General features: G+C 47.3%; 13 protein-coding genes across 13 annotated transcripts; 7 read left to right on the top strand and 6 right to left on the bottom strand.

Annotated features, from left to right (window-relative positions):
• Positions 1–255: 255 nt before the first annotated feature.
• PEX2_048450 (FAD-binding oxidoreductase) lies at positions 256–1,967 on the top strand (the record flags this gene model as incomplete). Its single annotated transcript, XM_016742120.1, has 5 exons — positions 256–827; positions 900–1,051; positions 1,099–1,523; positions 1,578–1,626; positions 1,690–1,967. 5 exons carry the CDS (start codon positions 256–258, stop codon positions 1,965–1,967), a joined length of 1,476 nt encoding a protein of 491 aa, XP_016595198.1.
• Positions 1,968–2,395: 428 nt separating this feature from the next.
• On the top strand, positions 2,396–3,547 carry PEX2_048440 (CorA family magnesium transporter; the record flags this gene model as incomplete). The annotated part of the gene is made up of 1 exon (XM_016742119.1): positions 2,396–3,547. The coding sequence occupies one exon, from the start codon at positions 2,396–2,398 to the stop codon at positions 3,545–3,547; it is 1,152 nt and encodes a 383-aa protein (XP_016595197.1).
• Positions 3,548–4,142: 595 nt separating this feature from the next.
• Positions 4,143–4,526, top strand: PEX2_048430 (uncharacterized protein; the record flags this gene model as incomplete). The annotated part of the gene is made up of 3 exons (XM_016742118.1): positions 4,143–4,188; positions 4,253–4,325; positions 4,406–4,526. The coding sequence occupies 3 exons, from the start codon at positions 4,143–4,145 to the stop codon at positions 4,524–4,526; spliced, it is 240 nt and encodes a 79-aa protein (XP_016595196.1).
• Positions 4,527–5,146: 620 nt separating this feature from the next.
• On the bottom strand, positions 5,147–5,984 carry PEX2_048420 (alpha/beta hydrolase; the record flags this gene model as incomplete). The annotated part of the gene is made up of 2 exons (XM_016742117.1): positions 5,147–5,506; positions 5,568–5,984. 2 exons carry the CDS (start codon positions 5,982–5,984, stop codon positions 5,147–5,149), a joined length of 777 nt encoding a protein of 258 aa, XP_016595195.1.
• Positions 5,985–6,828: 844 nt separating this feature from the next.
• Positions 6,829–8,063, top strand: PEX2_048410 (uncharacterized protein; the record flags this gene model as incomplete). The annotated part of the gene is made up of 3 exons (XM_016742116.1): positions 6,829–7,027; positions 7,245–7,545; positions 7,649–8,063. The coding sequence occupies 3 exons, from the start codon at positions 6,829–6,831 to the stop codon at positions 8,061–8,063; spliced, it is 915 nt and encodes a 304-aa protein (XP_016595194.1).
• Positions 8,064–9,412: 1,349 nt separating this feature from the next.
• On the bottom strand, positions 9,413–11,215 carry PEX2_048400 (glycoside hydrolase family 72 protein; the record flags this gene model as incomplete). The annotated part of the gene is made up of 5 exons (XM_016742115.1): positions 9,413–10,119; positions 10,175–10,918; positions 10,967–10,992; positions 11,046–11,083; positions 11,141–11,215. 5 exons carry the CDS (start codon positions 11,213–11,215, stop codon positions 9,413–9,415), a joined length of 1,590 nt encoding a protein of 529 aa, XP_016595193.1.
• A 1,705-nt stretch (positions 11,216–12,920) lies between these two features.
• On the bottom strand, positions 12,921–13,349 carry PEX2_048390 (DUF2406 domain-containing protein; the record flags this gene model as incomplete). Its single annotated transcript, XM_016742114.1, has 3 exons — positions 12,921–13,030; positions 13,087–13,170; positions 13,232–13,349. 3 exons carry the CDS (start codon positions 13,347–13,349, stop codon positions 12,921–12,923), a joined length of 312 nt encoding a protein of 103 aa, XP_016595192.1.
• Positions 13,350–14,964: 1,615 nt separating this feature from the next.
• PEX2_048380 (uncharacterized protein) lies at positions 14,965–16,306 on the bottom strand (the record flags this gene model as incomplete). Its single annotated transcript, XM_016742113.1, has 2 exons — positions 14,965–16,054; positions 16,119–16,306. 2 exons carry the CDS (start codon positions 16,304–16,306, stop codon positions 14,965–14,967), a joined length of 1,278 nt encoding a protein of 425 aa, XP_016595191.1.
• A 1,008-nt stretch (positions 16,307–17,314) lies between these two features.
• PEX2_048370 (CaiB/BaiF CoA transferase family protein) lies at positions 17,315–18,592 on the top strand (the record flags this gene model as incomplete). The annotated part of the gene is made up of 1 exon (XM_016742112.1): positions 17,315–18,592. One exon carries the CDS (start codon positions 17,315–17,317, stop codon positions 18,590–18,592), a length of 1,278 nt encoding a protein of 425 aa, XP_016595190.1.
• Positions 18,593–18,692: 100 nt separating this feature from the next.
• On the bottom strand, positions 18,693–20,326 carry PEX2_048360 (fungal specific transcription factor domain-containing protein; the record flags this gene model as incomplete). Its single annotated transcript, XM_016742111.1, has 6 exons — positions 18,693–19,197; positions 19,248–19,406; positions 19,463–19,559; positions 19,645–19,888; positions 19,947–20,013; positions 20,067–20,326. The coding sequence occupies 6 exons, from the start codon at positions 20,324–20,326 to the stop codon at positions 18,693–18,695; spliced, it is 1,332 nt and encodes a 443-aa protein (XP_016595189.1).
• Positions 20,327–20,884: 558 nt separating this feature from the next.
• Positions 20,885–21,088, bottom strand: PEX2_048350 (Zn(II)2Cys6 transcription factor domain-containing protein; the record flags this gene model as incomplete). Its single annotated transcript, XM_016742110.1, has 1 exon — positions 20,885–21,088. One exon carries the CDS (start codon positions 21,086–21,088, stop codon positions 20,885–20,887), a length of 204 nt encoding a protein of 67 aa, XP_016595188.1.
• Positions 21,089–22,183: 1,095 nt separating this feature from the next.
• Positions 22,184–23,155, top strand: PEX2_048340 (Aldolase-type TIM barrel; the record flags this gene model as incomplete). The annotated part of the gene is made up of 4 exons (XM_016742109.1): positions 22,184–22,249; positions 22,390–22,641; positions 22,791–22,878; positions 22,935–23,155. 4 exons carry the CDS (start codon positions 22,184–22,186, stop codon positions 23,153–23,155), a joined length of 627 nt encoding a protein of 208 aa, XP_016595187.1.
• Positions 23,156–23,622: 467 nt separating this feature from the next.
• Positions 23,623–24,675, top strand: PEX2_048330 (uncharacterized protein; the record flags this gene model as incomplete). Its single annotated transcript, XM_016742108.1, has 1 exon — positions 23,623–24,675. One exon carries the CDS (start codon positions 23,623–23,625, stop codon positions 24,673–24,675), a length of 1,053 nt encoding a protein of 350 aa, XP_016595186.1.
• Between the last annotated feature and the right edge of the window lie 428 nt (positions 24,676–25,103).

The raw sequence follows: 25,103 nt of genomic DNA, 5'->3' as shown, positions 1-25,103 counted from the left end.
GCGAGAGGTGTGCTGGTCTGTCGGCCGAGCCAGGTCGGTAGTCTGAGAGACGCATCACAAGCCAGGCACGAGAATCGATTAGTCCATCTTCGAATTCGGGCGTGAGAAAAATAAAGAAAAGAAATACTTGTCTGTCTTGCCATCCATTCGGAATCATGCGATGCATCCAAAGTCCCACTCGAGTTCGCAGTCCGCAGATCCATAAAAGGCTAGCAACGCGCTTGAACTACAACTGCTCAACTCACATCAATCAAAATGGTCAAGATTACCTCAATAATAGGGGTCCTTATGGGTGGTGCATCGGCCACAGCCATCGCGACCTCCATCCAAACTCGATCCTCAGCTGCTGCTGCTCTCTCCTCGCTGGGAGTTCCACTCCCAGCTGGCGACGTCCTCGTGGGAAATGCCGGCTACACCTGTAGCCTTTTGAATCGCGTCTTTTCGAAGAACGAGACCTTCACAGCGACCTCGCCTTACTATGACGTTTTGATCGACGAAGCCAGGTCGCAAAATTGCCGATTGAATGCATCCTGCGTTGTGACGCCTGATTCGGCCCAAGAGGTCTCACGCCTGCTGCAGATTCTTGGAATTCTAGAGACTAAGTTTCCCATTCGCTCTGGTGGACATAATACTAACCCGGGATTCAGTTCAATCGATCACCATGGAGGGTTGATCGTTCTGGGGAAGTTGAATATCATGTCAATAAGCGCCGATCGCGGAACTGTGATAATCGGCCCTGGTAATAAATGGGGGGCTGTATATAAGTACCTCCAGCCGTATAATGTCACAGTCTTGGGTGGTCGTGAAGTGGATGTGAGCGTTGGCGGGTAAATTCTCGGTAGTGAGTAGATAAATCCTCGTCGGAATCCTAGATGAATCAAGAGATTAACATGACCAAGGGGCCTCAGCGCCTTCCACAACACCCACATATTGGCTATTGACAGTGTCACCCGATTTCAGGTAGTTCTTCCCAATGGAAAGATTGTCGACGCCACCGAAACCGAGCATGCCGATCTATACAAAGGACTCAAGGGGGGTCTGAATAACTTCGGTGAGAGTGATATTGTCTGTTATCGTTCAACCACCTAACTGGATCAGGCATTGTGACTGAATACGACCTCACCACCGGCATTGATATCTACTATGAATTAAAAACCTATACCGTCTCCAACACACCCGCCGTGCTTGAGGCCTACGCAAAATATCTTTTGGATGCCGACATCAACAGCAACGTGGAAATCCAGATCAACCCTACTTACACTTTGGTTTTCTACGGGCATTTGGGTCATGTACCTACACCCGCAGCCTTTGGTCCATTCTCTGGCATACCTGTCGCCTCGACAGTGTACCCAGCGACAAACGGCTCGCTCAGTGAGCTTCTCCTCACGATTGGCTCTCCCGGACTGACTTCCGATGGCGTATCCTACGGCGGTACGTTCACGTTTGAGGTAACAGGGCCGAAATTCCTACGAAACACCTTCTCAGCCTATCTCGAGGCCGCTGCCTCTCTGCCCTCCGGTGCGGTACTCTCTTACGTACCTCAAGGTGTCATTCCAAATCTAGTGACTTGAGGAAAGTCGCAGAACGGAGGGAATCTGCTCGGTCTGGAGGCAACTACCCAAATTCGTACGTCTCATCTTCTATTTATATCTCCCTATGGTAAACATCTCTAACCATTATCTTGCACAGGGGCGAACATATTCGTTCAATTCCCAGAAACACTCAGCCAATCGGTGGTTACGGGTACCGAAGACTCAGTGTTGGCCAATCTCATCTCCAGCGCACAGTCACAGGGTCTTTTCCTCCCCTACATCTTTGTCAACGACGGGAGTCCCAACCAGAAGCCGTTGCAGTCTTTTGGGGAAAAGAATATCAAGTATATTGACATAGTGGCGAAAAAGTATGACCCCAAAAGAATCATGCAGAATCTGCAAAATCTAGCATATTTTGTTTCGAATGAGTTGTAAAATACTACTACCACCATTGTATACATATACGTCTTCAATCTCTACCACTGCGTCGCACCTGTCAATTCACTGGCTTAAAATTTAGCATATCTTTTGGGGGGCATTCTCTGCTTCAATGATGACTACTAGATTGGTCCTCGTTTGTACTATTTTATCACATTCAAGTCTAGAAATTCGTTGAAATCCGCCAACAATGAAACAGCCACAGGCATGGCCACGGGCCCACAGTCATCAAGCCACACTACTTCCAATTAGTGCATTGAGAACAGTCCAACTCCACAACTCCGTTCATACTTGCGGTAAAGACGATATATATCATGCATTGGCGTGGTTTCAGGACTTTCGTATCCTTTTTTCCAAGAGAGAGACTGTCAAAATGTACAAATACACCACAATACCCATCCCATCGCCTTTCCGGCACTCTCCGCATGAGAGAACCCAAGATCCAGAATATCCCCAGTTACGGCAGACGGGAAATCATCACGCTCCCCAATAAATCACATCATGTTATACAAGAGCCTGACATGAAAAAGGAAGCGACCTTCAATCAAAAGGTGTTCAACTTGTCTCTTGCTCTGTCACAAAGCCGCATAAATGATGCGACGGAGTTGCGCTGCATGGTCTTGGATCTCGACGGTTCTATCAAGGAATCTGAAACCCGAGGAACTAGAGATGATCTTGCTAAAGAGTGGGGATTGGATGGTCGCGATCTGCGCAACGTGGATCTTGTCTCAGAGGGAACCCCACATTTGTTGGTTCGTCCGTCTGTCATCTTTATCAGCATGTTCACTTTACGGCTCCTGGTTCGCGCACATGGAGTCCTTCTTTTCCTTCTCCCAATTGAGGACTGTCACGTGAAGGTGCAGGATGTCTTTATGACAAACCTCCAGAGCAGGCTCCAACCTGGTCCTGGCTCTGGTCTTTTAGCAAAACTCCCATTTGAGCTGCGTGTAGTGGATGCCGCGCTTGCCTCTGTGATTGCCACTCTTGAAGCCGAGCATATCTTTATCCGGCGAGAAGTGGAAGATAGCTTGCGGGATTCAACGAGAGAAGATGTTGTTTACTCTGTTCTCCGTGGTTTACAGGATCACAGGAAAAGGCTAGTGGCCATTCAGCAGCGTGCCCGCCAGTTCCGCTTGGCGTTACGGGAAATTCTTGAAAATGATGAAGATATGGCGACCATGTTCTTGACAGATCGGCAGGCAGGTCAACCGCATGGGGTAGAGGATCACCTTGAAGTGGAATATCTCCTCGAGGCGTATTACAAGAACACAGACGCGATCGCGGAGTCTGCAAGTGCTTTACTGGGAGACTTGGAGCGCACAACTGAAACCATTCAGTCGATCTTGGATGTGCGACGAAATCAGATCCTGGTTTTCGAGGCTCAACTGGAGATCTGTATGTTGGGATTCGCCGTGTCAACTTTTGTGGCGGGCCTTTTTGGAATGAACGTGGCGAATTTCTTTGAAGAGAGTACTTCGGCATTTGTAATCCTTGTTGGAGCGTGTGTGATAGGAACAGTCACCATCGCGAAGTATGGCCTGTGGAAACTCAATAAATTCCGGAAATTGAGATTCTAGAGCTCCTCATATGGATATTATTGTTGAGAAAGAATCAAAATGGAAAATGGAAAACGGAGAATAACAAAGCCATCGCTGATATAGAGATCAAACGGCACTCAAGTTGAGGATGGACGAGGATCCAAAGTGGCAGTGCGCTAAATGTTGCCAACGACAACTAGGTGAGATGCCTGCCCATTCATATTTATTTATACTGGGCAGTCTCATATCTCATGGAGATGTGAAGTAAAATAGAAAAAATAGAAAAAACTAGAAAACTAAATACAAATTGCCCTCCAATCATGACTACCTTCTCCTTGACAAGTCGTAAACGATACCTTCAAGCTATAGTGGCAAGTCTACAAGTTTATAAATAATATTCCTTCGAGGATATATGATCTCGTTATATCTTACTAGATGAGTAGAGGGCTATTGCCCTAGCAGAAGCGTATAAGGATCAGGATTAGATCACACGTTTGCTCCTTCCTATAAAAGGCCTCCTCTACCATCTTTTCTCTTCTTCTTCTTCTTCTTCCTCTCTTCATATCTCGCACTATTCATCAAATCAAATGATCACACATTGCTTCGTTGAAATTAAACTTGAACAACTGTCATCATGCCTGAGGATAACTATGGCAACGAGTACTCTTACAAGAGCTTCGGTGAAAACAGCTAGGTGAGTCAAGAATTAGAGACACTCGTCCAACTTAACTCTAACCAATCCAGAGGGCAATCACCACTGCTCTCGTGACTACGGCTCCGGTGCATCCAGCTCCAACCCTTACCATTACTCCAACCAGTATGTGACAACTCATATCCCTGTTTGGTCATTATCTTCTGGTGTCTGCATTTTAATGAACTTCATTTCATACAAATCAGCAATGGTTCGTACTACTACTCAAACTCCGATGAGAGCAAGTACTACAACAGCGGCAAGGGCGATGCTGTATACACCCCTCCCTCTGGATCCACTCAGAACTTTGGCAACTCTAGAAATTAAGCTGGTTCCCAACATGCGTACAAACGAGTTGCTTTATCCACCTCTTTTGGTGATAGTGCGCTGCTTTGCTTGGAAATGGAATTCTTGAGATGGATGAGATGGACACTTGGCTTGGTTTGACCTGACGATGGATAACTAGATATGGGATCCTAGGATAGAAAGGCGCAAAACATAAAAAAGAAATACATTTGCCCTAGGTTTACGTAGGACAGAAATTCCAGTATTGCATCAATCGTTGAATCTTCTAACATAAATCCAGACCACAATCATCCGGCACTAAATACATGGATATCGTGTGGTATGGCACTTGCTCATCAACATACTTGACCAAGGCAACACACTTTTACGATCATTGCCCGTTTGAAGCCTTCAATAATCCTACCATGAGTATGTCAATTTTATCTCGAGTCCCTACACCCGGAAGCATCAATCACCAAAAGGGAGTGTTTAAGGGTGTTCAAGTACGATGCATGAATTTGTGTGGAATTATCATTTGTACCGATGATGAAATTATTTAGATATACTCGGGTTAATAGCACATCTCCTCCAAGTCATCAACACAACCATCTCATATATAAATATATGATCCAATGGTTATTTGTTATAGTGCATTATCCGACTTAGTTGACAGCAATCCCACTCTGCTGTTGCCCTTCTTTCAACGCAATTTCCAACCCATCAACCACCTTTTCCGGCATGCTCAAGAATGCGGAGTGAGACCCATCGACATGGTAAGTCACTGGGTTACCTAAAGTTTGAGCAAACATCTCTTGCCCAGCCAAAGGGATAGCTGCATCCTTGTCGCAGAAGAGATACATGCTAGGCATCTCATGCCAAGGTTCATGCGTTGCCGGTTCCTGGAACGAGTTCTGTGTCTGTGGCTTCAATTTGGAAATCGCCTTTTGCTGCGCTTCTGGAGACATGTCATTGTAGAATATTGTCTCTTCGGAGGAGGACCAACAGTACCCATCATCCGGGCTCTATATGTGGTTCGTCAGATGTGAACAGAATTGGGCGAACGAACGAAGATGAACCACTCACCCTGATGACCATCCAGGGAAGTAAAGTTCCGCCCAGCATATCCTTGACCGTTTTCCCCTTGGGCGTCACAAATGCAGCCATCCACACAACCATGATTACGCCGCCAGGAAGACCGGCTTTGCACCGCTGCGCGTACCCCAAGCCCTCGACAGCCCCGGCCCCAACCACCCCGCCATAGGAATGGTTCACAACCACAATCTGGCGGCCGGCATTTACCATCGCTTTGAGAACAGCATGAGTATGTTCAATATCGGCGTGTAGCCCCTTATCTGGGCAAGGTGCGCCAACAGACGGAGTGGAGATAGCTTCAGTTGCAAGTCCGCGCTTGTGCATCAGATCCCGCACGACATCAAATGCATCTGCCGTATGCCATGCGCCTGGCACGAAGACAAAGACTGGGCTCTCAGAAATGTTCATATTGATAACTCTCTTGTAGTTGTTTGTGTTTAGAGGGTGCGAATACATATCTACCTTCAACCGGGGTCTTGGGAATCAGCAAATCCCGAGATGATCACCCTCTCCTTACACTGAACTAGGCAGGTTATAACGGGGCCCGCATTTCATCGGTACTTGGAACGATTGGGCCTTCTAATCTATTGCTACAAGTAGTTTCCCCGAAGGATTTCGGCTGTTCGACGCCAATGGTGGAGCGCGGCTGAGATTCGCCTTGCTATAGGCTCCCGGTTTCACTAGCAAAACAGCAAAACCGTTAGAGCGACCGGAAATTGCGCCAAGGGGCCCCGATTGGTATTTAATTCAGTATCCACACGGTAGTCGGCTATGGCCAGCAATTTCCAATCTTGGAAGAGCCTCGATCCACAATTAGCTAACCCCTGTATCCAGCCGACACGGAATGAACCTTAACCCATCTAAATAATTTATTATTTATTTATGTACGAACAGCCGGAGAACCAACATGGTATCCCCCTGTGCAAAGAATCAACAGCGCCCTATTTTATGATCCACCAAAGCACCACGTATCGATGTATTACTCCGTAGTACTAGCTGCAATAGTAAAATACAGCTTGATTCCTCGAGATACTGCTCCGTATGGAGTATTCTTGTACACATTTGGTATAAGGTCTGTCGCTCAATTGTGGATAGAAATCAATCCTGACACTCGGAAGTGGATATTCTTTAACCAGTCCGTTTTGCGGCTTGGGTGCACGAGAGAAATTCAATTCTCTTTAAACGAACCATAACCGCTCCATCGAGCTCAAAAGATGTTTTGATGCTCACCTGTTTTGCAGGTCAAAACACGATGACCACAACCAATCTCCAGGATAGCTACCAAGGCTCATATCGCGCTGGGACGATCGCGATGACTGTCCTGGGCGTCGTGTTTGTGATTTTACGGTTTTTGGCACGGTGGAAGAAGTCACTAAAGCCAGGCCCGGACGATTATGTTATCATGGCCGCTTTAGCTCCTTTCTTGACTCTCGTTGGATTGATGTTAGCCTGTACGTCATATTTCCCTGGGATGTTCTTGACCTGGAGGCTAATCATCAATAGTAACTAATTATGGCATGGGGTTACATTCAGAGATCTTGCCGTTGGGAAATATCATAATGATCGCAAAGGTTTGATTCAAAATATAAAGATGATGTTGACGCCTCCACTGATATCCATGTACATAGCTCCTCGTAATATTCGAGTGCCTATACGTCACAACAATAGCAACTACCAAAGTTTCTATCCTGCTCATGTACTGCCGCATCTTCCCCACGAGAGAAATTCGCATTGCCTCTATGATTTTGGGTGGGATATCAATCGCGTGGAGCATGTCTATTATCCTCGTGAGCGTGTTCCAATGCACTCCGATTGCGCGAGCCTGGGACACCCGCATTCCCGGAACCTGTATCAACCTCAAAGGCTCGTTTATCGGAAACGCAGTGCCCAACGTCATCACCGATATTCTCATTCTGTGTCTACCGGTGCGGGTGGTGTGGGGACTACACGCAAGTATCACGCACCGACTGTCCGTAATTGGAATCTTTCTGTTGGGTAGTTTGTTCGTATAACCTTTGACTACATATCGCTACTGGTTTGTGACAATAGACTGACTGGACTCTTCTGCATAGCGTTATCTTCACCAGTGTCTATCGTTTCACTACCCTTTTTGAGTTCAACCCGACGGATATTGCCTGGACACTCGGAAAGTCTTGCACCTGGTGTGTCGTTGAATGCTCAGCGGGTATCATTTCCGCCTGCATGCCGACCCTGCGTCCATTGTTCATGATCGTTTCATCCAAATTTGCCAGCCGGTCTGGTACTCAAAGAACACGAACGACAGATATCGAGCATTCTAAAGGATATGAGTTGGACAATTCTGCCTTACGACCGTCGGATGAGCCGCGTAATAAAACTAGAGTACATCTAGATGTGTCCCGTGCTGACGATGGATCTGAGGATGAGGTGCCGTTGAATGCCATCCGAGTTCAACAGGATATGACATGGCAGGAATCCAGGGGTGATTCCTTTCGGGGATATAAATAAGTACCTCAGCAAATTCAGCAAATAATATACATAAGGTCGATTATCAACTAGCTTTGAGGCTCGACGACCTCTGTCAGATGTTTGATCAAAACATACATTATTTCCGAACAGAAGGAAATGGTGAGCAAATCAATCCTTTGCATTAGGATGCTAAGTGAGCGACAGGGGAGAGCAGATAACTGAGAAGAGACAGAGAGACTCTCTTTATGTTGGTGACACCGAAGGGATTGGCTGAAAGGTGTACTTTCGCATTCTGGGCTGGAGGAGACGGATGATCATTGGTAACGCGATTTACAAGAAGAAACGATGTGTCGAACGAAGGAATCCGTAATGTGCACTAGTAAGATGCCCCATCAATGATCAGATATAAGGTTATATGTAGCAATTGGACCTCATGGGTCATGAATGATAATGAAGGAGCCTTGTTGGGCTTTCTTGAGCTACTTTCCTATTTACCAAGTATCGGATATTTAACAACATATCAAGATCACGAACAGTGTCTACATCAATCGAAACAGAATCCTAGTTGCTCGGACTCGGCCGACAAAAGCATCTCAAGGAGTCCAAGAATGTCCAAGTCCTGACAGAAGGCTTCCTTTGATAGATAATCCTCTGCAGGATTTTCTTGATACAGTTCGCCAATGGTATCTGCACAAGGAGGGTCAGGAGAGAGGTGAATAACGTGGACAAGAGGAGGGCTGGGGAACGCTTGAAATGCGGTCGGTCGTCTTAGCCCATGCGTTCTGTTCGCATTGGTGAAGGCCAGGAAGGCATACTTCGTCACTAATCTTACCAGGGTCGTCCATACAATGTCTTCAATCAAGTTTCTGCTCCGAAGCATACCCCGAGCAGGTGAAACACATTATACAGTCCGCAGATTGGAGGTTTAGATGTATGGGAAGGGAAAGCGGCAGACTAGAAAGGCAGATGGAAGGCCAAATGGCCAATTCTCAGTCAGGTTTAGAGGGACAGATTCCTCCTGCGGCCTTGCGAATACAGTGGTCTGGGTTAAGATAGCTGCAGTGGTTGGAATGAAGCTTACCTAGCGTTGAATCTCATAGAATCAATACGTCAAGTTGCTGTGCAACGAGGAGAAATTAGGGAAATTGTTAAAAAGAATGATCGCGAGCAAATGGTATACAAATCAAATTCAATCTTGACAATTTGCTCGATTCAATAAAATATAAACTCCTTTCGTGAGAAATAATATCAATGAAGCAAAGATGCGTGCAGGGCTAAATGCTAGCTATATCGACGATACCTTGCTCCGAAGCTTATTTTCAGAAGTGTCGCAATAAGAAGGGAAAACAGACACGCGGTCCAAATGCGAAGAATATACACAAACTCAATCACAGGGCGATCATTCCAACACCCGCCAGGAGTGCGGTGGCAATGTAGGCGGCCACCTGGAAAGAGCCGAAGGAAGAGCTAGAGTGCATGCTGATAGCGCCGCTGCTAGTCTTGGTCGACGAGCCCGTCGAGGAAGCAGAACTAGATCCACCGGTGGCAGTGTTCTCGGTAGTGACAGTTCCGGTTCCAGAGGATCCGGCCTCCTTCATCTGTGCAGAGCAAGTGCCAGTGGCACTGGTAACGGCCTTGACAGTTGCAGATCCGGCGAAGCTGCAAGCATCACTAGCACGGCTCTGCTCAACGTAGTACTTGTTCAGAGCAAAGGCAAGCTGCTGCTTGGTCGAGCACATGCCGTAAGCACCGTACTCGCCGGTGGTAGCGTTGGCTGTCAGTCCGCTGCAGTCGGTTAACCCGCAGACGGTGCTGAACAGCTTGGCGTACTTTGTCGAGGCGAGGGATCCCGCGACAACGCAGGCGGAGGCGTCATACATGCAGTCGCACAGGTCGACATCGGCGGTAGGAGGCAGAGGGGAGGGTTCGGCGTCCCACGCGGATCCAACGGTAGGGCAGCTTCGCAGGGCGGTGTTGGTGGGAGTGTAGGAGGCCTTGTTGACACCGGTGGGATTGACGGTGGCGATCTGGCTGGAATAGTATTTGAAGTCGGCCATAGTGCTGACACTGGTGCTATCAACGACGGAAACCAGACCTGCGACTCTCATCAGTTACATTGGCATATATGTGTGAAATGGAAGTTTCCTTACCGTAGTTGTTGGCCTCCTGGAAGTACATGTACACAATACCACCAGACCAGACCTGAGCCATAGTATCGCCGTAGAGGGCCTTCACCTCGGTGAACTCGCGGGGTGTGACCTCGTTGCAACCATATTCGGCGAAGAAGACAGGGACGGAGTAGTTGGCAAACTCTTCGGTGCGAGCCTGGTATTTGGATGCCGCGTAGGAGGAATTGCCGCACCACGAGTAGATGTTATATCCCCAGAAGTCAATTGTGTCGTCGGTGTCTCCGCAGTTGAAGTAGTCGGCCATGTCCGCACGGATGTCGGACACATCGGCGGTAGCATATCCAACACCCATAGAGCGATAGCCCTTCTTCTTGATGTACTTTTTGGTGTCACGAACAGCAGCCTTGACGAAAGCGCTTGCGTCGGAAGTAGCGATGGTGTTAGAAACCTCATTTCCAGCGAAGAAACCAATGGTGTTGTTGTACTGAGCAAGTTCATCGACAACACTGGTGTATCGGGCAAATAGATCGGTTTTCCATGAAGGATCGTTTCGATCGATCGATTGGTTGGGGTCGGACAGATCGGAGATCACGTAAATACCAGCTTCAGACAAGAGTTTCATACACGCCGAGTGGTCAGCACTGGCGTTGATTGCATAGGTACGGATGACGTTAGTGCGCAGCTCCGCCATAATAGGAACATCACGCGCACAAGCGGTGGCATCGGCGAGAGGGTCAGCGTAGCCACTGCTACTCGTACTTTCCTCTGCGAAAGGTTAGTCGTGACTTTGAATTGATGGCATGAACGACCTACTTTGATAGGCGACTCCACGCATAAAGCTGTTATTGTCAGGTCACCTAATTCAAGAGACATCCGCAGTACTTGGACTTACAATTGAGTGTTGTTGCTGGAATAGAAGAACTTGGAGCCCTATTGACAGTTTTAGCACTGAATAACCACGATTTTGGATATGTATAGAGACTGTACCTTGATGACGATGGGATCCAAATCGGCAACAGCAACCCCAGCCAGGGTTGCCAGTGCCACCAAGGAGAACTTCATGATGAAGATTGGTTTTGCGGATGTGATACCGCAAAGATTTATAGCGAGTGTATATAGTTGGTATGATTGGATTCAAAAGGAAAAAAACAAAGAAGAAGAAGTCAAATGAGTGAACAACGAAATGGGGGGAATAAAGTCAAATATGGGGGATCCATGGCTTCAAATCCATTAATAGTACGGAGTAAGATTACTAGTGTAATAGTGCCAGATTGTCCAATTTCAAAAAGGACGCGTATAGCCGAGCTAGCAAGCCCAATCTGGTCAAGTGCCTGGAAGCCATTGATCAATAGGTTTAGGTCATTGGCGCCATGTCAATTTCAGGCCGAAGATAAATCTCTCAGGGGGGATAAAAAAAGCATTTTTAGGGCTCTAAAACGAATCGGTTCATGTAGTCCGAGCCAATAATAATCGAGAGATGAACGGGACTCCACGCACTTAACTGGACTTGGCTTTTACAAGGTCTTGCAGTTCTTTGTCGATCTACACAAATATAGACATACACTTTTGCAGGTCCTCATCAAAATAGGCAGCCATCAAAATAAATAGCCCTAAAGGTCATAGGATTATATTCCAAAACTGGTTGAAGGAAAAAAAAAAAAAGGTGAAAATATCCGGCTGACGCGGTGGGTGGGGGGGGCTTAGGATGGCGCCGGCACTCGGTGGCTTTTTTTTTTCCCTTCACGAACTTTTTTTTTCTATCAGAAGATCTAATTTTATTCGGCGCTAGGCAATTTGAAGCTGTAGTCTATCTGCGGCATTGCTTGGTACTGCAAAATAGGAGACGATAATCAAAGAAAACTGCCCACGGCCTGGTCTATGCACAAGAATTTATGTGTGGCATTTTTCATTTTTATAATTTACACAAGTGACTGTCACAAAAGCTTACATTTTACTCTGTACTATGGATGTAGAAAAACAACAGATTAATGATACCTTGCAGTCGACGATGCTCGTCCATGGACAGACAGTATGTATCTTCAGGAATCGCTATATAGTTCGGGCCACTTTAGTCTAGAAAAGATCTACATGTAGATCAGGTCGGCCTTTCTCCGATTCCCCATTCTGTTAACCATATCTACATTTAGGTCGCCTTTGATCGACTCCTTTTTATGTAAGTTTACGATGTCAAACCCCGATGGTTGGACAACTATGCTTTGCGGAGGGGCATGTGTGGGAATTGTTAGAAAGATTTTAGTCCAGCGGGATTTTCGAACCTTATGGTACGGAGTACGGAGTACATACGAGGTACTCCGTAGTTTGTACACGAATACGAATTTTGTGGGGGCCTCATGGCACTCATAGCTTAAAATACTTCGCATGCTCTGTAGCTTTCTTTAAAATTCACCCAAGTAGTGGTCAAGATTGTGCATTGGAGAACCTGGTCACCCAAATCGCCTATACCTGCATTAATCGTGGACATTCTAACAATTTCATCTTGCATGGGTTGCTGGTTCAATGACAATGAACATATATGCCAGAGACAGAGCTTCTACCACATTCGCTCATCTTCATCTTCAAACCGCTACATTTCCCCGATAGAGATAAAATGGACGAAAACACAATAGCATCGTATTCCGGTATATCCTTGACTCCATTATACACACAATAATTATACATCAACACCCCGTGTTCGAATTGAGATTGGCATTAAAAAAAACGTTCCTTCGTTTCGTTCTGGTGTAACCATTTGGTCTTGATTCCTCGTTCACATCCGTTGCTGCTTGCGATGTGCGTTGATGGCTGCATCGAACGATCGGATAGTGTCAAGTGGGCGCTCAAGTCGGCTCCGTGTTGGATTGGAGAGATCGGGATCAGCTATCGCTAGGTTAGAATGCAGTTCCCATAGAAAGTCATCGCAGCCGGTGACTTACTGATGAGATTTCCATCACGATCCTTATGCTGGATGCTTCGGAGTGAGAAGGCATCTCGAGATCCAGGCTGGAGGTTCACAGCGGCTACTTGTTGTCAATGGATGTTGTAGACTTAAAGACAGATCATTTTTACGGGGATACACACTGGGCTCTTGTTCATGTAGGGCCATGTTGGGGTCGGCCTTGCTTTGGAGAGAAGTCTTGGGGCTGTGGTGCGACTTGACCGAGCTGGAGCGCTCGCTAGAGGTCATTGAGGAAGGCATTATTGGGAATGTATGGAGCCAGTATTGATTGAAATTGATTTGAAAATGTGTACAAAGTATATCAAAGTAGTGATATGAAACTAGTTGATGATGTGACTAGGAATCTAGTCAATAACTAGGAGGCGAATTTGATCTTATATATATCTCACACCCATGTCATTTTTTTTTGTCACGTTCAGACTTTGGTGGACTAAGAATAGACGGCCTGTCTCGAAACATCAAAAATCAAGAGCACGCAAGCCGTGGCAACACCTGTGGATCAGTTGGGATGATGATTGGGCCGATCCTGATCGGCGACTGTAGGCGGCTCGTCGCTACAATGTATTTTCGCATGACGTTGATGGCCCATCCGGAGCACTCCCAATGGCCAGCCAAGCTTCTATTAGTATCCAGCAGAATGCTTAGCATTCATTGGGGCCAATCCGAATGAATAAGCACTTCAGGGGCCACGCAAGCACGGGTGGCTGGAATCTTGGGCCGCTCCAGGCACCCGTAAAGATTCCCAGGTACCCGTGTTGTGTTGCATTTTCGAGCAATCCTACGGGGTATCTGAGGAAGATGTGCGTTGCCAAGGTAGACAATCACATGTATGTTGTAAATCGTGCATATGTATGTACGGAGTAGGTATCCCACTGTATGACGACTTGCCTCCCAGGTGGGGATGATCGCCGGTTTCGAAAATGTGACGGGAGCACCCCAGCATTCTTCCTCCAGGAACAATCGATCACACCCTGCCAGTCATCGGTGCGATGCGGATGGTTTTGCCGGGCCATGTCAGCTAATATTTTTGCAAATGTCCCAGGACTGTATGCTCGTTGGGGTCACTATAATGTGAAGAACATGAAACGAAGAAACAACTAAAGTGTCTTACACAATTTCAAGATGCTTTTAAGTTTACGTTGAATACGGAGTACGGAGTACATAGCCAGGTTATTGCGCTCAGGCTGTGATAAAGAGTGTACAAAGTACAGAACAGGACCTCGGACACCAGGCAACGCAATTAATGTAATTGGAGAATAAAATCCGATCCAGTGGGGCAATGGAATAAAAATTATTTGCAATGCATAAAATCTACAACAAAGTGCATACTCGCAATGCATTACTTCACTGCGATGTCACAGCCTCTTATTCCGGTGATCGCCGGATTTGAAACACCAGCATTTCCATCGAACATTATTTTCTTTTCTTCTCACTCCAGATTTCTTTGTAAAAGTGGACCCCAGCGCCCCCCATGTGGGTTATGATAATGTCATTTTCCTGTGACGACCTGAGGGGTTGTGACGCCAGATACTCCGTATTGTAGAGTTGGTTGCCGCACATGACCACATCCCCATGACTGCCCAATTTCTCAGGACAGTACGGTCGCTTTCAGTCGTTCGACCACCTGGAATAAATTCGACCATTTGCGAGTCATTCGCACCAAAGATCGACAGATGCAGCACTTGGACCTCTGGGAACGCCACTTGATTACTACTTGGGCACAGGGGTTCATCTACGATTCTACCTGGAGTAAAAGCGCGCAATGGACGAAACAAACTTTGACTATGGTTTGCAGGCGCAGAAATTCAGCTCGAATCAAGGCCAGATAGACAGCCCCATTCTGAGTGTGGATTGGTTAAACAGTTTCTGGCATCCCCATTGCCATGGCGATCCGGTCATACCATATCTTCGGACTACCCTGTTGCTGTGGACCTGTTGGGTGCAGTGGAGTATCTTCTTGGGCCTGCCCAATTTCACCAACGCTTTTGACGAGATTCCTCTCATTAACACGCGGACCGAGTTTTAACCACGGTGTTACTGATTTTTGTCGGTTCCGATCGGACAGTAGTATTACCGACAACTGTTGGAGAAGAGCGATCGCTGTATGAACACCCTCGAGTGTGAATTTGACCGATGCGTTCTTCATAGAAAGGGGAATCAATCCAAAGAACGCCTGAGACTCTTTCTTATTCCCTTCATGATCAGCCTTAACGCCAGCCATTATTTGAATTTCCACATCACCAAGGACTTCTCGGCTGTTGTTGATTGTACCCATTAAATCGTCTCTCTCCGCATCGGTAGTTCGCGGGGAGCCGACGAGGGCTTTGGTCTTGGCGAGAAACCCCGGGCACTGAGCTATCTCGTTGAATGCATAGTCCATGAGCTGACCCAGACGACAGCTTTTGCCACGCCGTTCATCGTCTTCTAGGGTATCCGGAAGAGTTGACCTCCATTCCTCGCTTTCTAGGAAACAAGCCTCCCCCTGAGTGAAGGCCTCGTAAACTAGGAATCCTCGAAATGATAAGAGCAGGGTACGACCATACCCACTCGCATGACTCTTCGCGCCCCTTAGACGGAATAGATGAGAAACTCCACGTGAATGCAGCACCCATGGGTTCTCCGCTGTTGCATTCATCAACTCATAAATGCCTAGCAGGATTGCAGCTCCAAGAGTGTCGTTCGTGCCAACTGTAGCAGGGTTCCTGATAGCTTGAGCAAGACAGCGCAGCCCTCGGCCGTACATTTCCTGACTGGCAAGAATCTGTCGTTGGTTGCCATTTACTCTGCCTTGCTGCAAGGTCCCAAGGCTGCGAAACGCCCACTCCATTGCAATTCCTGCGCCTCGGTCGTACTGGGCAATCTCAAACCAAGGAAGTTCCACACGATCGCTGTAGCTGTAATAAATGTTTGGAAATACATCATCCACGAAATCACAAAAGCCTTTTCTGCATTGTCGGTCTAGCGCCTTGGAAACCAATCCCGGCATTAGGATCTCATCCATAGACGCACGGGGAATCGTGGGTTGTTGCTGTGCTTCTCGTGCAGTGACCAGTGCCACACTTGATGTTGACGGTTGCGTTGCGAGGGATGTGGTGCTCGAAGGCTCGTGCTGATTCCTTGATGCAGAGAAATGGTAGAATTTCCGGTTCCGTATATAGCCAGGACATGGATTCCCTCTTCTCACGCAGGATTGACATGCTGGCTGGGTTTCATCGCACTGGACCCTGGATTAGACTGTTACCTCAAAAAGAAATAGCGTATAAGTGGAGTTTTCCTACTTTAACCCGCCGTTGGACACATGCCAAGCAGCCTTTGCTGCGTGGAACGCCAACCATCACTTCTGCCTCACCGGGATGTGTGATGTTTATGTATGAGTAGGCCCCAAAGAAGACACATTGCGAGAATACGAGGTCTTCCAGGGGACCCCGCAGCTTAACTCTGACGAAATTCCCCGTCGTGCATTGGGCGCCTCGTGTGGGTTCCTGAGTGCTTGGCGTTCAGAATCGGAGCCTGACGAAAGACGGGAGATGTATAAAGTAGGTTGAGAAAGGTTAGTGTTTGACCTTTACTCCGTAGATGGAGTGAACATCCACTTTCTAACATTTACCTCGTCACCATTGGGGATATTAATTTTAACAGAATATCAGTTCCGATCAGCCCCACGACCTCATTTCGGTATGTCTCATCCGGTTTTTGTCACATTTGGACTTCGATTTTTGTGGAATATCCCTGCTTTCTGGTAGTATGAATTCGAAACAAGTATAGCAACAAAACTGATAGGTTTATAGGAAAGCAAGGGCTTGGCTTCAGGGCTCCAAACGGCCCGACAGGGACACCAAAGGCTTAGTTTCGACACAAAAGAGACCAATCTTGATCGCTCCCAAGGCTGGAGAACTATGGGACCATGCTGATTTCTTCCGGTACGTTCTTGACCTGACAAATCTGAATTGAGGCACTTCCTCACAGCGCCGTCATCCATTCACCCCGTCCACCTGGGCCCTCGACCATAAAGCCGACTCGTCGGGCTTGGCATATGTCGTGTGTAGATCGGCATTTCGACCGAGGTCTCTCCCCGCGTCGAGTATTTAGGGATTTGGCACCTCAGAGCTTCAACCTTCTATATATACAAAGCAGTACAAGACAGCTAGCTGTATCCACAGTCTAATTTCACACCGATATCGGCATTTCCAAATGCTCAGCCCACAATGAAGTCATTCCTCTCACTTACTTCCCGGCCACAAGCCCTATCGGGTGCAGTTCAACATGCAAGAGGATCACATCTTACATTACAACTTTACTCCAGCGCATCCTCTGGTGGATATAAGCCTCTACCTCTAGCTGGAGTTACCGTGGTTAGTCTCGAGCAAGCTATTGCTGCGCCCTTTTGCACGCGACAACTTGCCGATCTTGGAGCTCGAGTCATTAAGGTTGAGCGACCAGGTGTTGGGGATTTTGCACGGCATTATGACACGAGAGTCGGTGGTCTATCATCGCATTTCGTATGGGCGAACCGGTCCAAGGAGAGTTTGGCTCTGGACCTCAAACGCAAAAATGACCATGCCGTCCTGATGAAGCTCCTTAAGAAGGCCGATGTTCTCGTTCAGAATCTGGCTCCTGGTGCGAGTGCGCGACTAGGGCTTTCTCATAAGGCATTGAAAGCGAAAAATCCTGGTTTGATCGTGTGCGATATTTCTGGATATGGCCAAGATGGTCCATATCGCGACAAGAAAGCCTATGACCTTCTTATTCAGAGCGAGGCTGGAATGCTGTCCGTCACGGGGACTGGAAAAGAGCCCGTCAAGGTTGGTATTTCCATTGCCGACATTTCTGCGGGAATGTACGCCTACAGCAACATTCTGTCAGCGCTACTACAGCGTGGTAAAGATGGCCAGGGTTGCCAGATTGACATCTCCATGCTAGAAAGCATGGTGGAATGGATGGGATTCCCCATGTACTATGCATTCGACAATGCCTCAGGTCCGGTACCAGCAGGTGCCTCACATGCGGCCATCTACCCTTATGGACCGTTCGAAGCTGGTGATGGCCAGTCGGTTATGTTGGGCATTCAGAATGAGCGGGAATGGGTCAGTTTTTGCAACGTCGTTCTCTCACAGCCAGATCTAGCCACCGATCCCAGATTTTCGAGTAACTCACAACGAACTCAAAACCGGGATGAGCTTAAATCTATCATTCACGATGCGTTCTCGAATCTCACGACGGAGGAAGCTATCGCCCGGTTGGACGAAGCTTCAATCGCTAACGCTAGTGTCAATGACATGCAAAATGTGTGGAACCATGCTCAGCTTCAAGCGCGAGATCGATGGACCAAGGTTCAAACTCCCGTGGGAGCTATTCCAGCTCTTTTGCCTCCTGGATCAACCAAGTCAGCTGAACGAGGTGGATATAGCGCGCAGATGGGTTCAGTTCCGCAGGTTGGAGAGCACAATGAAGCCATTCTTGCGGAGCTAGGTCTTTCAAATTGATCCCATGTATAGTCAATATTATAAGAGCCTAATATTCATATAGACGGTTTGATGTTTCCGAATTGTCAAACGAGGTCTTCGTGTCATTGAAATTGCATCACTATAGAAATCGATACAGAAACTCGAGGTTCTGTGGATTCAAATAGTCCGGATTTGACAATGAGCCGGCAAGGCCCATCACATCATCACCCTCAACGTTGAACAGCTCATACCAGTCCATATTAATTGCTGCCTCTTCTCCAGGATTATGGTGGGGCATCATGTTAGGAGATTGCAATATATCGTACGCTGCGTTAGGAGAACGGGGTCTATATAAACCACTAGCAGGAGACGCAGGTGACATCTCAATATTTCGACCGCTGCCTGCTTGTGATGTTGATGATGGCATAGCAGGATCGGCTAGTCGGAGATCGCGAGCAGTACGATCATCCAAGCACCGGAAGAAAAGATCCAGTACCCAGTTCTCCAAGTCCCATGATTTCTGTAATTCCTTTAAGCCCAATAGACATAACTTTGCTCTGTGTTCTGCTAATTTTCGGGCTGTGCCTGTGACCCGTCCGAAATGAATGGTGTGTATACATAAAGCCGAGAAAGTGTGCGTGATTCTATTTTGGTGTGAGTCATAACCAAGTTAGAGATGGTCACGAGAACTGACAAGTGAACTGATCCATGTTGGACCAGGTTTTCCGAGAGCATGTCCTCTAGAATGCGGGTGCTTCGTGTTGCTGCATCCAAGGCGACGTTTCCTTCGGGATTCGCCGATTGGACTGGGGGCTGTAAGAAAAGGGGTCGGTATAGAAGAATGTACAAGTTGCTGTATGAATGTTAGCTGCAAAGGCTCTTGGTTATTACTAGCAGAGCAGTACATACTTATAAGCCATATGAAGCATGCCAACTAGGAACATCGCTTCCCTGCTCGTTGGCATTTGAAACTGCATTTCCTTTGGGAGGCACGACTCCCAGTCAACTAACCGTTGACGAAGCATTGGTCGAGCTTTATTGTCCAACTTCGATCGACCAGGTAGATACTGGCTGCATACTATTTCACGCACTGAAGATCAAACTGTCAGTAAATGGCATTGCCCCAATGTTTGAGGATACCATACATAACCTGGCCAGTTGGGCCATTCCAATCACGTAGGGAATGTGTACTGCTGGTGGTGGGCGGAATATTTCAGGAGGTCCCATGGGCTCGCTTTCCTCAAAGTCTATGGCTTCGAGATCAGCGACTTGGCAGTCTTCGTCACGTATTCGAGGTGGTAGACCCAAAGCTGCCGATGTTTGTTGATCGCGAACCTGATAGAATGTTAATTCCAGGGTTTTGTAGGCAAAGATTGGGTAACAAGAAGCGTACATATAAAGCCCACCAGATTCGTTTCCAAAGCTTTTGATCTTTGGTATTAAGGAAGGACAATTTCAACCTATGCAAGTCAACGCATATTCGGAATTCAATTAAATGAGATACAAGCCGTACATCACATGCATGCCCTTTTTCTGGGCAAGACTGATGGCAGCTCCAAGCCAGAACCGAACATCACGCTCCTCGGTTGGGCTTCCACGCCAAAAGCTCAGGAGAAACAACGACTGCAACTTTATAACCGTATCAGTCTCCCAACCTGAATCATAGATATCCTTCGCTCGTTGGTAAAATGCCTCCTTCGCTTGATATCGATTATTGAAGCCTGTGCTGTTCAAAGCTGTATCCGAGCACAGGCTCACACCGATGAAGAGCATTGACTGGAAGAGCAAAGGCGACAATGTGCCATCTTGATAATCACTTTGCAGGTCTACCCGATCAAGAATCGGAAAACATGGGTGGAGCCAATCAAAATAAGCTTGAAGTAACGCGTCGCAGATAGCGGGTGATGGGAATACAAGGGCCCCTTCACGGGTGAGGCGATCATGTATCAACTTGCGGCGGGGACCTAGTGAATCTTGACGATTTTCCGTTGCGCCACTCATCTCAGAAATGGAGTAGTGAAGTCGGCCCTTTTGGATACTGCATGCATACCCCTTGTCTGGAGATCGTCGCCCTTCATCCACAACGCAGGTGAGAGGACTTGACTCGCCGAGAAACACAGTTTTATGGATCGCATCCTCTGCTGCTACAGGACGAGCCGGCGGATACTGAGAGCTATGTCCGGGTAATGGGAATTGTCCCTGTATGATTCGGGAATCTGACGGATTTGCCGTGTTATTCGGCGTTGTGGATGTTCGAGCCGATCCCTTTTTCTTTCGGCGGGGATATCTGCCTAGGATGAGCACAGAATCGAGTAATTTCCCATGAAGTCCTTACTTTCCACGACGTGAAACCCCTACTTCACAAGTGAGATTCCATGACACGCAATTTTGGCAGGGCTGCATTTCTAACACGTTGCACCGCACGCGACGCGAGTTGCATGACAGGCATGCTTTCTTTGCCCGCGTACGTGGCCGATCTGAACTCTCGGTCTCCATAGATAAGAGAAGAATCGGCTGTTTCGATTCAAATAACATTTCAATATCCAAAAGCCTTAAAGATTCTTTTGTTCCGAGAAAGGTGGGGCTCGGCTTCTTCGGTTATATGGGCTTGGCGTTTTGCCGAGACTCTGCCACTGACGTGGATTGATGGTACCTGTCAGCGATTGCTACAAAATTTTACATAGGCGCAGCTCGAGCTCCTGTTTCCAGGGTCTCAAAGGGGATGAATAGTTGCTGTAGTGGCGTTATGCTGGCTCCCTGGATTGTCAGCAGCGTGGGACCGAGGAAGAACCCACTTCCATGTTGTTTCCGCTCATTCCAGATACGAAAGATATGGAAATGTTTTGGACCGACAATATCCGTGGAAAATACAGAAAACAACGTACACAGTACCAAGTACCAAGTACTCAAGTCTCCGCACAAGATCTTATTGAACGAGTAAACTCCAATGAGGTGTAACGCTATTTGGGCAATATCACGGAATATATGTTTACAAATCTATAATCCGTCTAATTACAAGAAGAACTGAGAAAGAGGAAAGGCTTCGGCACAATTAAACCCTGGAATTTCATGTCAATTGCATATCAAGTGCATATGCACAATACCAAACATCTAGAAGCTGTCCCGGGATATTCCAACCCTCCTAACCTTCCAACCACTTGATATAATGATTACATATATATATCATGAAGTGGATTAAGATCGGACTTCATTCCCTCGACCGACTTTTGGCCAAAACGGCTGCCGATCCACGGTGGAACTGGGTGGGCCTGGATTAATGACCAAGGTTGTGACTTTAGAATATAAAGCAAGCTGGTTATGTGCAATAATTGAAGATGATTTTTCTTCCAAATTGCACATATCATTACTACATATTACCTTCTCTCACCATCTCTCCAGGGTTTCCGGGCGAAAATGACAATGTATCGTCTCTTGGCGCACCATTCATTGCAGTATGAATTCAGTCAGCGCAAGGCTTCGAATCGCTTTCTGAAGGCCACTCTGACAGAAAGAATGGCCTCGTGGTCTCGGACTGATCTGTCAGCTCGAGGTATCCCCAGCTAAAATCTCATCAATCTTTATCGTCGGTGGGGAGAGGGTCAATTTGGACTTATCCTTACCGGCAACATCATGATTGCATACGACCAGCTCGAGTCACCGGGAAACATGATCATCGATCTTGAGAATCCATCGCTGGTGAACGATTTGGAACATTCAAGCAATTGGCCACTGCAGCCAAGAAGGATGGAAGTTTGATCGTTGGTCAGGTCAGCCATCCTGGTCGTTAGACATTTGAGCAGCTGCAACCCAACCCGGTTTCTGCTAACGATGTCCAGCTCGTCATGGAAAAGTCTGGCGCATTCGGAAAACCCCACCCAGCTACCGAGGAGGAGATTCGGGATATTATCCACCGGTTTGTCCATGTAGCCGTCTACCTGCAAAAGTCTGTGCATGATGGTGTCCAGCTGCATTCCGCCCATGGCTATCCGTCAAGCACTCCCGGGATCTCGGCTTTATCATTGGAATCAAAATTAACTCGGTGGAATTCCAAGAACATGGATTTACCCCCGAGGAGTCGAAGGAACTATGTGAGATCCTTGACCGCACAAACTTTGACTTTGTTGAGTTGTCTGGTGGAACTTATGAAGCCGTCGCCTCCTAGCACAAACGGGAGTTTTCGCAGAAACGAGAATGATTTTTCTTGGAATTTGCAGACCTTATCGCTGCTTCTCCCAAGCGAACCCGCAGATATGTGACCGGAGGATTTTGCACAGCGTCCGGAATGGTCCAGGCACTGGAAACAGTTGATGGCGTCGGTCTTGGCCGTTCCATTACCCAGGAGCCTCGCTTGCCAAAAGAGCTGCTCGCTGGAACTGTTCAGGGCGCAATCCAGCAGAAGATCGATCCCCAGAACTTTTCAAGACAAGCCCTGCTGGTGGTGTACGGATGCTGCGGATCGCAAAAGACGAAGAACCGATTGACTTGAGCAACGATGCTAACATGGAAGTTTTCATGAAAGGCCCTAGGGAATGGGCGCAGCAGATGCAGAAAGACGGGGCTGCAATGAACATGTACGGTTATGCCCAGCTTCCCAAGGGTTAGCCATTCCGAAGTCAATTGCGAAAACGATGCTAAGTGAAGTACATGATCTTGAGAGTCATGAATATACAACACATGTTTAGTTGGATTTAACATGTTGATATCTATGTACTTTTGCCACTATCGGGTAAATCAGAAGTGTAATTCAAAATCAACGAGAAGCACATTGAGAATACATTTGTTCACCTATGTCTGTCTGTTTCTCATTGTTGATGGGTATATCCGAGCAATGCGTGGCTGTTGGGGAATGTAGGGGTTAGCTCCGGCAACAGCAAAACGTCTGTGCCGAGGAATGCGGATGGTATTCCTGCATTGTTGGAGGAATAATAATAACAAAAGTTGCATTTGCTGAGCATTTGCAACGTCTTGGCCTATGGGCGCTGGCATTGGCGCTGGTGTTATAGCAGCATATAGCTAATCAGGACATCCCTCACTGTTGTTCATTTCAATATCCGATCATTGTCGAAAACATGCACTTTCATACCACCTTGCTCAGCGGTCTAGCTATTCTTCCAGTGGTTCTAGCTTCCTGGCCTTTCTTCGATACCACAAAAAAGACATCGGCAACCCCCTACCGCAATGAGCAACCGAATGTGAAAGTCGAGACCCTCTTTCAATTTCCCAACAATGGCTCATGGATCGACAATATGGTAGTTCGATCAGACGGAAACCTTCTTCTCACGCGTCTGGACACCCCTGAAGTTTGGCTTTTCAATCCTACAAGCGGAAACGCGACCCTCGCCTACTCATTCCCCAACGTCACGAGCTGCTTCGGAATCAGTGAAATCGACGACGATGTCTTCGCAGTTGTTGTTGGTAATTTCTCTCCCAAAACCTTCCAGCCAGGTCCAGGCTCGTTCTCTGTTCATAAACTAGACTTCACCAAGATGGATGCTGGGGAGAACGAGCGCGTGTTGGAATCACCAAAGTCCTCGAAGATCGTCGCAATGCCAGACGCTGAAGCTTTGAATGGAATGGCCACCTTCTCACGCGGGTCAAATTTGGTTCTCATTGCCGATAGCCCCAAGGGGATAATATGGAAGGTCGATACCGAAACAGGGGATTACTCTGTTGCACTGAATGATACTACAATGGCACCGGCGGAGGGCCAGGCTCTTCCTCTTGGTGTCAATGCCCTTACAGTTTTTGGTGACTATGTGTACTATACCGGCACGACACGAATGGTATATTGCAGGGTCAAGGTGGACGAGGATGTGAAACCAATCGGAGATTTCGAGGTTATTGCTAGTGGATTCCTACCGGACAACATTGAGATAACCGCGGATGGCACTGCGTATATTCCGACAGCTCCCCAGAACTCAGTTGTGCGCCTCACACCTTCTGGGCAGATATCTCTCGTTACAGGTGGCCAAGTATCTACGGGACTGGCAGGTCCAAGCTCGGTTCGATTGAGCAAAGATCGACAGACACTCTATGTTGGCACCAACGGTGGTCAAATTGCGCCTGTTTTGGGCTCATTCATCGAGCCTGCAAAGATTGTCAAGATCTCGTTCGAGGAATAGGAGGAAAACTTGATGAGTAGTTTGAGGACATATTGACAGAATCACTGAAGATGTTCGAAGCTGATGAAGAACGAGAGTTTACGGGAATACCGGGATAATTGGATGTTTTGGATAGCTTATTAGATAATTTGACCCATCAAGCACTTTAACCCTGACTGCAATCATCTCTCTATGAGGAGACAAAATCTTAGTCGTCATCTTTCACGCCGCAGATCGTGTGAGCGAAGTAATCACGCAAGGATATCAACTTTCCCTCTCTCTCATACGGTCGAAAGTGAAATAGTGGCCTCGCTCAAGTGGAAGCTGCTCCATGAACCCTATGTTGTGTATTTTGGAAAGACTCGATTCATGGTCTCGATCAAACAAGGTAGAACTGGCCTTTTCTTTTTTTCTTTTTTTAAAAAAAAGGACCTATGAAGACGGAGGCA

The sequence above is a fragment of the Penicillium expansum genome (genome assembly GCF_000769745.1).
Source record: "Penicillium expansum strain MD-8 chromosome Unknown contig159, whole genome shotgun sequence".
Lineage (NCBI taxonomy): Eukaryota > Fungi > Ascomycota > Eurotiomycetes > Eurotiales > Aspergillaceae > Penicillium > Penicillium expansum.
Note: the sequence above shows the minus strand (reverse complement) of the source record. Positions and strands in the feature narration are given on the sequence as shown.